At 42.3% G+C, this 13280-nt stretch overlaps 1 protein-coding gene across 16 annotated transcripts in view; it reads right to left on the bottom strand.

The window, feature by feature from the left end:
• Positions 1–13280, bottom strand: part of DST (dystonin) — a 441352-nt gene that overhangs the window by 337144 nt on the left and 90928 nt on the right. For 5 of the 16 annotated variants that reach the window (XM_058554109.1, XM_058554120.1, XM_058554115.1 and 2 more), the window contains exon 1: positions 8364–8630. The exons of the other annotated variants lie outside the window; for them this stretch is intronic. In XM_058554109.1, the coding sequence (XP_058410092.1) occupies positions 8364–8454 (91 nt within the window). In that variant the 5' untranslated portion in view covers positions 8455–8630. Of the gene's footprint in view, positions 1–8363; positions 8631–13280 lie in introns of those variants that run through there. 16 annotated transcript variants of the gene reach the window in all.

Genomic DNA, 13280 nt, shown 5'->3' with positions numbered 1-13280 from the left:
ACTAAGTGAAAGAAGCCAGTCTGAAAAGGCTACATACGATATGATTCCAACTATATTACATTCTGGAAATGGCAAAACTATGGAGACAATAAAAAGATCAGTGGTTGCCAGAGGTTCAGGGGTGGGGAGGGCTGAACAGGTAGAGCACAGAGGATTCTTTGGGCAGTGAAACTATTCTGTATGATACTGTAATGGTAGACACATGATATGCATCTGTCAAATCCCACAGAACTACACAACACAGTGAACCCTAATATTAACTATGGATCTTAGTTCATAATAATGTATCAATATTGGTTCACCAATTATAACAAATGTACCACACCAACGCAAGATATCAAAAGGGGAAACTGGGAGGGAGCACGGTGAAGGAGTCTATGGGAATCTCTGTACTTTCCGCCCACTTTTTCTGTAAACCTGAAACTGCTCTAAAAAGTATTCCATTGGGAAGAAAAAAAAAAAAAGGCTACTGGCCTAGGAGGAGCCAGAGGACTTAAGTTCTTAGGTCTACCTCATTCATTGACTGTTTATGTAACCTCGACTGCTCAAATATTTCATACGCCCTATTTTATCCCACCTTTGCTAACCTAGTGAGGTAGACCTGCCACATCTACTTTACTGGGTTAACAAAGGTAGGATAAAATAAGCCACCAAGTAGTAGTATTTCACACCAAAAATCAAGAATACAAATGGTCACACTGGCATGGCCAGCATGGAGAACTGTGACACTGAATATAGGGGCATTTTTTAATTCACTGGGACAATAGTATCATTGTATAATGTCTTTAATACCAGGATTCACTGGGAAATATTTTCACCCACTGGAGAAAAATCAGGACTTTGTCAACTCCCTTTGACGATTCTTTCCAGGACAGATTTCAGGCATGTATCAAAGCAGCCACATTCACTGGTGACATTTACAAAACTTAATTGTTTTCAAAATCTCCTCAACCTAAATACACACTGGAAATGCTCATATATTTTATTTTCCTTTCATGGATATCTAATCATTAGAATTTATAATCCAGCTAAGACACAACAGTTCAAGCTCCAAAGTCTATTTAATATTTCAAGTGAAATAAATCTCTGTGAATTTTTAAACTATCAATTTTTATTTCATGCATCCATTTACACACCTCACAAAGTTCTAGCATTAATCAAAATCATAATCCTAATAAAAAATTCTCATAAAAACTATTTCCGCAACATTTCCCAGTCAACGTAACGAAATTCAAAATATACCACATAGTTTATGTCAAATATACACTTGATGTTCAAATGCCACTGCTACCACTTATAGCTATATGATTTTAGGAAAATTAACTTCTCTAAACCTCAATTTCCATATTGGTGATAGAAGTAGTTGTAGCCAAGATAAAGAATTACGAGAATTATATACATATAATTCATTTGCAATACGCAGTACTATGCCTGCCATATAAGTAGATAGACATATAAATGGTAGCTATTACTCTTACTATTTTAAGTTAAAAATTAAAGGCTTAATACATTAATTCAAGATGGCTTAGAACTTGTATTAAATGATCATATAACCATTGCTTCTTATATACCAAACAAAACCGACTCTACAAATCTGCTGAAGTTTACATAGGGGAAAAAAACAATAATTAAGAGGCTTTTTGAAATAAAACAAAATAAAAAAATTGTTAAAATATATTGCAAGATTTGTTTTTTAATCATCTATAGTTACTTATAAAAAGGATCTGAAACCAACAATTTTATTTGCTTACAGAAAACAGATTCAATGCTCTAAGACACTACAAATCATGCTCAGAGGATTCCCAGAAAGCAGACTGATAAAGTATTACTTAAGGAGCCCTACATTAAACACAACATTCCAGTTTTCTAGGTCACACTGGTTGCTGTATTTCCAAGGTCAAGGAAAACAGCATTCACTACCAAGGAAGGTCTAATCACGATTAATATTAAAAATTTGTTTCAAAAACATATTTTCTATTGAACACATAATACAAATTTTTTTTTCACAAATTAAAAAGAAAACACTCCAGCCTCCTTCAAATTTAACCCCAACAGTGGGAGTTGTTACGCCTCTTCCTGTCCCCACATACAGAACCAACCAGGCAGCCACCCTGTCATCTCTGAAATTACTCTCGAATCAGCCTTCCATTCCAACCATCATCATTTTTCGGGGGCCTCCTAACCTGTCTCCCTGCTTCCTGGGTCTTCCTTTCCACTCCATCCTCCACACTGTTACCAGAGTCCTCTCTCTAAAACCTATCTCACTGGTAACATCCTGCTGAAGATCATCAGGGTTCCTCTCCCTGCCTACACAATGAAGCCCAGACGTGGTCCTGTGTGTGGCGTTCAAGGCCCTTTTTCAATCTGGGCCAACGTAACTCTCCCTATTCATCAATTTCCATCTTCCTACAGCCTCTCTCCAATCCCATCCCTAAAACCTACTGTGCACTTTAGCCCAACATACAAATTGGATTCTGCAGTTATGCTACTGAAATGGAATGGTCATGCCAGCCTCTCCTCTTGGAGTTTTCCTCCCTAGTACCTTCACCTCTCACAGGGTAAACCCCATTTGACCCTAAGTAGAAAGCTTTCCCTAACACCCAACCCAAGCAGAATTATTTGCTTCCTCTTCTGAGACAGACGAAAGTAGGCTGGAAAATAGCAAATACAATTGCATTAAAGGGATGGACCAAAAAATAAATAAATAAAAGCCTATCTGATCACTTACAGAAATAATGATATACTTCAACGGAGAGATAGCCGCCTGAAATCCCTCTTTGCAAGTGGGTAGAATGTGATCCCTAAATTACTAAGAGCTGAAAAACGGACACGGAAGTCTTTTTTCAAAAGCTGTTATAGAGAGAAGAGTCCATATTACCGAAGCATCTGAGTTTCTTTTTAAATTAATAGGACACACTAAACATTCTAAATTACGAATCTTCTCACTCAATTCGTTCATCAGGCTTATAGGGTCAGATAATCTTGGTTCGTTTTTATACTCAGTCATGGAACTAAAACAGGAAGGGACACATAACAGCCTAGATACTCCATCTTTTCATCCTCTCTATAGCTTCAGATGTTTTTACAATCTCCAATCTCAAGAAGACGCTCTGGGGGCCGCCCCATAGCTTAGCGGTTAAGTGCGTGCGGTCCGCTACTGGCGGCCCGGGTTCGGATCCCTGGCGTGCCCCAACACACAGCTTCACCAGCCATGCTGAGGCCGCATCCCACATGCAGCAACTAGAAGGACGTACAACTATCTATTGGGGCTTCGGGGAAAAAAAAAAAGGAGGAGGATTGGCAATAGATGTTAGCTCAGAGCCGGTATTCCTCAGCAAAAAGAGGAGGATTAGCACGGATGTTAGCTCAGGGCTGATCTTCCTCACAGACACAAAAAAAAAAACAAATCAAGAAGACGCTCTGGTCAAACACTCCAGCTCCCCACGGAGCCAGGCTCCTGGGTACACACAACCCAAAGGCAGAAACACAAAGGCTTCTTTGCCTGCCTATGGAATAACAGTAAGACAATAAATTGTTCTCACCACCTCTCATTGCATCTCAATTATTACCTAAAATCATCATTGAGCCAGAAATTAAGTACCTCCAAATTGCTCAAATAAAAAGTTTTTAAAAGCATAAAGCTTTTTAAAAATCCCTAAGCAAATGTTGAGATAACTGTATAAGGCGAAGTCAGAACAAAAGAAACTCAAGGAGCAGCAGTATGATATTTTGGGTTCAAAGTTAAATTCACTAACAATATCTCATAACTGCTTTATTCCTGAACTGATGTGTGCTCCTTACGGTGTGAGGCAATGAACAAGTTCTTTGGCCAATTTAAAGCCTAATTATCGGGTAGAAATTACTTTTCACATCCATGTTATAACATTATAAAACATTAAATTGTGTCATTTTGAAACTCCTCAGAGAAGTCAATGGAGCTCTCAGATATTCTCTCAAACTGCAGCAAAGTCAAATAGTCAAACATAGTCAAATATATTGTGTTATGCTTGTTAACACATATCCAAACTTTAAGTTTCCAATTTCAGGACAGACACTTCACCCTCTGCATGCCAGACGCTGCTGGTTGCAAACCCAATATCCATTCTTAACTCATTCTTTACGAACAGAACTTCAGTTTTGTTCAGGGCACTAAATGGAGCCAGCTTCAGAATCTGTATTTTCCTGGTCTGCCTTGCAGATAGCAACGGCCCCGTAGCAGTTCTGGCCCATGACGTACAAGTGCAAGTTGCTAAGGAGCCTCCAAAAAGGCTCCTTAAAAGGAGGCTGAATCAGCTCGTTTGCATCTTTTGTCCTCTGTCCCTGCACTTCCCCTTACCCCATCTGGAATTGAGACACAAGGGCTAGAAGAGGAACAGCCATCTTGTGACGACAGAATGGCCACATGATACACTCCAAGTGGCTAAGCAGAAACACAGGAGTCTGGGTCCTACTGGCAAATAGAGGTACCCTACAGTCCTGGCCTGCCTACCGTGGGGCTCTCAGTACTTGAGAAAAAGACAACATTATTTTGGTTAAGCACTATCATCTGTTTTCTGTTACAAACAGCCGAACACCATCTTTACTAACACTTATTACCAGATTAAGCCTATTTCATTTTTTAAAAGAAAAGAAAAAGCCTGGACTAATACTGTTATCACCAGCTACAAGATAACACTATCAAGATGCAGCACAGCTAAAGTTCATTTATTACAAAACTGACTACTAAGCCATGAGCAGAGCATGAGAGATGAAATCGGAAATCAAGACTATGCAGAATCGTGGAAGTCAACTGAAAACCACTGAGCAAGATCATCAAAGGCCACACTACATGAAGAGAGGAAATTACCAGAAACCTTTATACTCCACCTTGCAATTCAACTGGCACCAGAGTTGGTTTACCGAGTTAAAAGACAGGATTTTTACCAATCACATATCTACGAAGCCCGTAAAACTGAACTGAAAATGAAAACTATAGCTGGAGTAGCTCTCAGTTCCTTCAGTCACCATGCACACAGGCAAAATTATATAGCCCTGATGAGAGAAGAGACTCAAGCGATTGCTCAAAGTTTTCATGAAAAACAGAAAATTCTGCCGCTTTTCTGAATAATGGAAGAGGGTTTTTTAGGGATGTTATAGACAAGTAACAAATCTGCCATTCAGCTTTCATAGAAAATGATAATGAAACACATTTTTTCAGTTGTCTGGGGATAACATTAATTTCCAGGTCAATTGAAAAATATCCATTTTGTTGGACCAAAATGACTTACCTTCTTCTTTAATTAAGTCTAAAATGTACAGAAGAAAATTCGTTGGGTTCACATTAATAAACTCATTTTCACACTTAACATCATATTTTAAAAAGTAACAATGTGTTAAGAAAATAAAATCTTCCAAAGAGAGACTCAAATAGCAGAATTTCATAGTGACAGCTAATTAATAGTAATAATATAATAATATGTAGTAATTAACTATAGTAACAGTATATAGGTTAGTTTCCTTATACTGATGGGAAAGACAAGAGGGACTATCCTGTATCTTTTACGCTAAGCTACTAAAAATATTTTATATTACATAGTAAATTACATTACATAGTAAATACACTGGATAATTTACTATAGATATAAAAGAAAGCCACTGACGAGCAATTTCTAGCATAAATAATAATAGAGAAATATGTTTTATTCGCAAATGCCTTTATTCATCCTGATTGTGGTATCAGCTGAAGTAATGTGATGTTTTTTTAATCAGATGTCCTGAATATTCTGGCTATGGATGTGTTTTATAAGTAAAAGAACTAGAACACGAATCAGAACACTGCACACTTCTCTGTAGCAAACGGCTCTTTCCGTGTTATTCTAATTCCACAAACAGTTGCCTATTTTCACTCAGGAGTAAAGGACCAACGCAAAACACAAGAATAGACCACACCATAAATAATTAGGCCTCTCTCACTTGCCACTCCTCTTGTTTTTCTACAGAGGGCTAGGTCTGAAGTCCTTCCAAGGCTGTCTGAGGACTAAGCCTAACAAAACTCTCAACCTCTAAATCTAACACTCATAATTCCTAACTCTATAGATTATTATAATCCTACATTTCTGACAACAGACAGATTCTGCATTTTTTCCAGCTGACTCTACCACTTACACTATTCAACAGCTGGGGCATATGATAACTTGGCAACCTGAGAATACTCTAGCTGAGTGCAAACTCACTCTGTAACCAAGGAACCTCATCAGAAAGAACAATCAAAATAACCTCACTTAAGTTCAAATGGGAATGTAAAATGTTTTGAACAGTGCATGGTTTCAGAAAATGAGCAACTGTACTTTGAGAGTTTAGTGAACTGACACTCCCTATTCACAGCCTACAATTCCTTTCTGATTAGATCAGCCCCCATAGCAAGTCATCAGGATAATAAGCACTGTAGTGAAGTCATCGTATTGGATACTGATGGGAAATCAGAATCAGAACAGGCTTCAAAACACATTGGGAAACAATGAGTTTTCCAGGTCTCCAGCTTTTCATGGAATACACTGCCCAATACTCTTACTTTCCTTCCCAAAACTAAATGAAGCATAGAACATCCATAAAGCCAAGTACAAATGGATGACCTAAGCATTTTAAAACCACAAATGAAACAATCCTCATTTTTTCCGTGAAATTTTGGACGATATGTTTGGAAAAAGTGTGTAACTGCAATACTCATCATTAGATTATAACTAAAATGAAAGGTAGTGACAATTTCCTTTTATTTCCATAGACAAATAGAGACAAGCTTTTAAGTAATGTCTGTTTCCTCAAGAACAAGTCAAATCAGCACTTTAAGTATTTCTGTTTTCAGAGTCACCTGAAACCTACCACATGTCACTGAGGTAAAAGGTGATGGGACAAAAATTCATACAGCTATAATTTTTTTCAAAAGTATAAAATGTATACACTTTAGAACTTTCAGACTTTTTTCTTTCTGACTTTAAAGAGCACAGGCATATGTCTTCAATAAAGTTTACTAGTCTATATTGCAATATTTCTCATTTTTAAATTTCTGGAAACAATTGATTAGGAACCTTATTTTAAAATGGAAAGATGGATGTACACATGAGTATATTACACGCACACACACACAAATACTACAGATGCTCTTTAGCCTAAAGTATCATTGCACTTGTTCAGTGGCAGTATTATACACAATAGTCTTGGCACAAAGGAATTCTGACTGTCTGTGCTGTTTACAAAATTCTACATGGATTAAAAGAATGTCAGTAATAAAATATGTTCTAGAAAGAGATTAAACATAATTGTGGGTGGATTTTGAGCCTTTCGGCAATTTGGAATTTATTTATTCAGTTCAGGATTTTACATTTCTACTTTGTAGTAGAAAACTATTAATACATGCATTTTTAGCCATATAATCCCCATTCAATTTACAGAAATTGAGTTTCTTAAACCCAAAGCAAATATTCAAAAGATACAAAACCATCTGATTCCAATCTAAGAAACAGGCCACTATTCACTATTACTATATTAAGGCTCTGTGAGCCACCCCGGGCTGTGGAGTGTTTTAGGAGCCACAGTGAGGAGACCGTCTACACACTGAAAAATAATTTCCAGAGACAAAAAGATCCTTTAAGATGAGAAGATGCACTTTGCCTAACATTATATTTAACTATAAAGTCAAGGTAAACGTAATACTAAAATATTAATATTGATCAGGTTGGCATAAAATTTTCCCAACATAAAGGATAGGCAGAAAAACATCTCAAAATACACTCCTTTAAATTTACAACAGACTCACTGACTAAAGTCTTTCATCTATCACACTATCAAATGATTTTTACGATGCATAAGAACGGGTATATAGCCACAAACCAGAAACTTTTTTCAAATAAGATCATTTTAAGAAAAATGGTGTAGTGATGCTCAGTGGTGACACAGTCCATTTATTTAAGAAACCAAGAACCTTTTTATAGGGCTAACCAATACCCCACGCCAAGCAAAAGCAGCAATGCCTTAGTAATCCCATGGAGAATTCATCGGTACCCACCCTCCCAAGAAGAATTATGATTATGCGTAGTGCTTAAGAGCTTTTACAAGAGAGAGAAAACGCGATGTGCTTCTTGGAAACCAAACCCCTTCCCCCTACTCTATCGCCCATCCAAGGGCGTCTCCAGACCGTCGCCCACCCCACCACCCTCCCTGCGTGGCGGGCACTGAATCCCATCCACAAAGACCAGGCCCATTCCCAAGACTGGTCCAGACACCTGTTCACTTATGCCCAAGCAGTGGTGGCTCTGGTTAAGCAAAGGTAACGGTCATCCCGCTGGTCCGTGCCAAGCCCCGCAGCGCGAGCGCAGGGGACCACATACCTTTGTACCTCTCCAGGACATCCTCGTAGGCCTGGAGGTACTCCTGCTCCTCCACGTACAGGTAAGCGGCCGGGGAGAGGTACCCCGCCATGCCCAAGTTTATCTAAACGATGAGTGGCCACTTCCCCCTCTCCCCCTCGTAACCCGGGGACAGGCTCGCAGTCAGCAAGACGCAGCCTTGGGAACTGGAAAAGCGGAAGGAGCGGCAGGCTGGGGGAGAGCGCTGGCGCCGGAGACGCAGAGCCGGGGCGCGAGGGGGCGGTGGGCGCCGGGGCCGGCCGAGGAAACGCCCAAGCCCCCTGGCGGACCGCGGGTGCCGGGCCGCCGGGCTCCCGGGGAGCCAGAGCCCCGCTCGGGTTTCAGCAGCGGCAAATCTCGGCGAGCCCGGGGGCGGCGACCAGCAGCGCCACGCCACGCGGAGGAGCCGGGAGCAGGGCGGGGACGCGCGGGGGGTGGCCGGCGCCGGGACCCTCTGCGGCCCACGCGGCCGCCCCCCTGGCCCTGCGCTCGGCGCCTGCTCCGGGCCGGACCCAGGCGGCGGCGGCGGTGCGGGAGGACGGGCGCGCTGCCTCCGCTCGGGATGCTGCGCCGCGCATCTGCGGCATTTCCCGGCCGCCGCGCCGCAGACACTCGCCCGCGCCCCCGGAGAGAGGGAGGGAGGAGGGCGGAAGGGAGGGGGCGAGCGCGGCGGTCAGCGCCCCGGCTGGCGCGGCTCCGACCCCGGCGCCTCCCGGCCCCTCCCTTCCATGCGGAGCCGCGGCGCCCCGGGCCCCCTCCCCCGGCCCGCCCACCGGGGTTGATCGCGCGGCCAAGCACGCCCACCCCCGGACACTGGCCGGCGGGCCCCGGATCCCCGAGAGCGAGGTTTCTATTTGGGACCCACAACAGGTGCCTGGGAAACAAAGCCGCGGCTCGCGGCCACCGCCGTGCGCAGCCCCCTGCCGAGGGGCCAGCGGCTCTCCCCGGGGAAGGGGTGGCGGGGAGGAGAAGAGGAAATACTTTTTTCCACCCGGCTTATGGCACAGAAGGATTCAGGTCACTCTGTGACCGCGCGGGCGGGAAGGGCACCGGGGGCTGCGCCCAGGGCATGTCGTGGGGCGGGGCGGGGCGGCCTCTGCAGGTGGCCCCGCGCATCAGGGCCTGACAGCCGAGACGCGCCTGCGCCTGCGCGCCCGGCGCCCCGCAGCGGCCAGAGGACCAGACCGCGGTCCCTCCCTTCCGCCCCCCAGAGCCGGCCCGCGCATCTGCCGCTGCGCTCCGGGGCCTCTGCCCCTGTCCGTTCACAACAGCGCCAGCTTACTTTGTCACTTCCCTCCTCTCTCCCCAGGATTCACTCCACACACTGAACCTGAGTACAATGGGTACAATTCCCTCAACTTGAGCATATCATATACTACCAAAGTGGATGAGTTTAAGGGTCCAGTGGAGGAACCAGGTGGTACCCAGGCAAGTAAATGGATGTGTTGAAGAGAACTGACTGAAGTCAGGCTGCCTTGGATGGCATCCTGGCTCCTTTATAACTGTGTGGCACTGCAAATTACTTATCCTCTCTTCATCAGTAAATGGGGAGGATAACAGTGCCTACCCCATAAAGCTGTGACGTTGAATAGCTTTATAAGTGTTGGCTATTATCATTATTAGATAAACCAGCTCACTGGTGGCCATCTGACTTAGGACAACTCCCCCTCCTGCCCACATCTTCCCTCCCTATCTCTTCCTTTCATATGTACAGATCTTGTCTTTTTTTTTTTTTTAATTTGTTTATTGCAGTAACATTGGTTTATAACATTGTATAAATTTCAGGTGTACATCATTATACTTCTATTTCTGCATAGATTACATCATGTTCACCACCCAAATACTAATTACAACCCATCACCACACACATGTGCCGAATTATCCCTTTCGCCCCCTCCCCTCTGGTAACCACCAATCTAATCTGTCTCTGTGTACAGATCTTTTCTCCTTGGTGTTTTTTCTTTCTTTCTTTATGGGTGTTGTGACTCTGGACCATTTTCCATTAATTCTTAGATGGGGATGAGTACACTTGGAAAAAAACTGTATACCCTTAAAAAAAAAAACTTATTTGAGTTTGAATTGGAGAGCTTTACTTCTCCTCAGCAACTGGCCTACTCTGTTACTCCAAACAAAGCAAGGCCACATCCCTCTTTTCTATCCTGACCACTGGCTTATAATCTGAGTTTGACCCCATGTCCCACTAGGCCTTTAGGATCGCTAGGGTTTTCTTGCACCTTGGCATGCATTTATGTACACATTAATTCATGAAGAAACAAACACGTATCCTACAGAACACCCTGAAATAAAAGGGTTAGCAATTAGATTTCTGAGAGTCCTTCCATTTACAGACCTCACATGTGCAGATATAGATCTCAAAACTGTCTTGTCTTCCTCACAGTGAGTAAGGTCATTGAGGGCACAGTCTGAGTCTTCATCAGAGACTGACACCCAGTAGCACCCCGTTTTATGAATATAAGAAGTGCACACAAGTGATTTTTTAACTGTCCATTTAAGGAGCCAGTCAAAATGAACAGAAGCAGCATTTGGGATTGTCTGTAAAAATAGACTTTGCCCCATGCATTCTTGGAATGGTAATATTGGGTCAATCTGTTAATAATAATAGTGTATTCCACAGGGAAGCAGCAAAAGAACAGCAGTGAAGAGCCTGGCCTCTGGAGTCAAAACTGCCTGAATTCAGATCCTAGCTCTGCCACTTCCTAGCTGTGTGACCTTGGGAAGAGTCTCCCTTTCGCAACAGATTTCTGAACTGAATAATGGAGAAAATAATAGTACCTACTTCATAGGGTTGTTAGGAGGCCTAAATGAGATAACACATTGAGTGCTCATAAGAGCATCTGGCCATCAGTAAACTGTCATTTATAGAGCATTTTCTATGTGCCAAGGAATCTGCAAAATGGTTTGCATTCACTACTTTGTTTAATCACCACAACCATGACCCTTTGATAGAGAAAATGAAGCTGAGAAAAGTTCAGTAAATTGTCCAAGAAAACACAACTGGTTAGTGATAAAGGAGGAATTAAAATCCACGTTTGCCTGAGTCTAAAGTCTGACTCTGCTTAGACCTTTCAATTCCAGCTTCAAAGAATTCATATGGGACAAAAATTCATATGTTAAAATAGCACTGTCACTGACAAACCATGTACCTTCACAGGCACTTCAAGATGGAAAACCCAACTTACAACATCCTGTAGCTAAGAACAACAGATCTGTATTGTTCTTAGGTAAAAGACATTTATACAATGGGTATTACAAAGTCCCTTTCCTTACATTTTGTCATTTTATTCTCACATTGACCCTGAGAGATGGGAAGGATATATATTATAGTCTCAGATTTTAAAATGAAGAAACTACTATAAATGCAAAGCACTTTTAAAAATATAACGTGTCAGACACGTGACACCATCACCAGTAAGACTTTCTGAAATGTACATCTAATGATGTCATTGCACTGCTCAAAAATCTTTCAGTGATCCCACTGACAGCATCGAGTCCAGTCTCCTCAGTACTGCACGCAAGCACCGTGACAGTTTCTGCTCTTGCCCACCAAATCCCATGCTTTAGCTACCCATGTTACTTGCAGTTCCCATTTAAACACATCTCCCTGCCTTTGTTCTCGTAGTTCCCTCCCTCTGAAGTGGCCTTCCCTTTCACCCTAATTCCATCAAGCTCTTAACTCTCACCTCAAGTGGCACTTCCTCTCAGAAACCTTTCAGGAACCTCCAACGCCTCCCCTCTCCATCCAAGTTAATTACACTCTCCTCGGGCTTTTCATAGGTACTCACAGCCATTACAACTCATCTCTCACACCGAGTTGTAACTAACAACATCCATATTTCTCGTGTTAGACTATGACTTCTTTTTTTTTTTTAAGATTTTATTTATTTATTTTTTCCCCCCAAAGCCCCAGTAGATAGTTGTATGTCACAGCTGTACATCCTTCTAGTTGCTGTATGTGGGACGCAGCCTCAGCATGGCCGGAGAAGCGGTGCGTTGGTGCGCGCCCGGGATCCGAACCTGGGCCACCAGCAGCGGAGCGCGCACACTTAACCGCTAAGCCACGGGGCCGGCCCAGACTATGACTTCTTTAAAGGCAGAACTGTGTGTGCCTTTGTGGAATCAACACTTCATTTGATTCCAGGGGCTCAATAAATATTTATTAAATATGAATGAATTAAGGTATCCCACAGACCATAGGGTCTTTTGGCTCTAGACATTTTCATATTCAATTCTTTTTTTATGACCTTTAAAACATTAAATATTAAACTTTCAACTCTTTTACTACTAAGTAGTAGTAATTGTTAAACTTTCAACTCTTTTACTACTAAGTAATGACCACTGTGGACATCCTCACACCATTTCTGAACCTCACCCCCTCTCTTAATAAATTCAGAGAGGGGGTGAGTTTCAGGCAGAGTGTGAAAATGTCTAATAAAATTAGAAGTTGAAATTTTAATGGTATGTTTTCAAACTAGCCACAGCACCAAATTCCTTCAGATATCGTTCCCTTATCCTTACACTGGGTGATCAGTGGCCAATTTAACAGATAATATATCTGAATCTCATAATTTAGCCACATTATGATTAAACAGGTATTTGATATTAGTGGCCCAGCCCCTGAATCTATGCTGCATATATGATTATGGATTATGATTTGTGTAGCTAACAGCCAATTTACCAATATTTATTTAAAACACAGTAGTACACTTCCATACCGGGGCTGCTTATACTGTCGTCGTTTTATGTTGTTTTGTGCTGTTTTTAAAGAATTAGTGTAATCTTAGTATGTGGCTTTGAGGTCTCCAGTGCATCAACTGCCACCAACATCATAACTATCCCCACAAATCACTCAAGAAACGTTTTACGACGAATAAGACGTGG

The sequence above is a fragment of the Diceros bicornis genome, chromosome 14, assembly GCF_020826845.1.
Source record: "Diceros bicornis minor isolate mBicDic1 chromosome 14, mDicBic1.mat.cur, whole genome shotgun sequence".
NCBI lineage: Eukaryota > Metazoa > Chordata > Mammalia > Perissodactyla > Rhinocerotidae > Diceros > Diceros bicornis.
The sequence above is the reverse complement of the archived record's forward strand: the minus strand, read 5'-3'. Positions and strand labels throughout refer to the sequence as shown.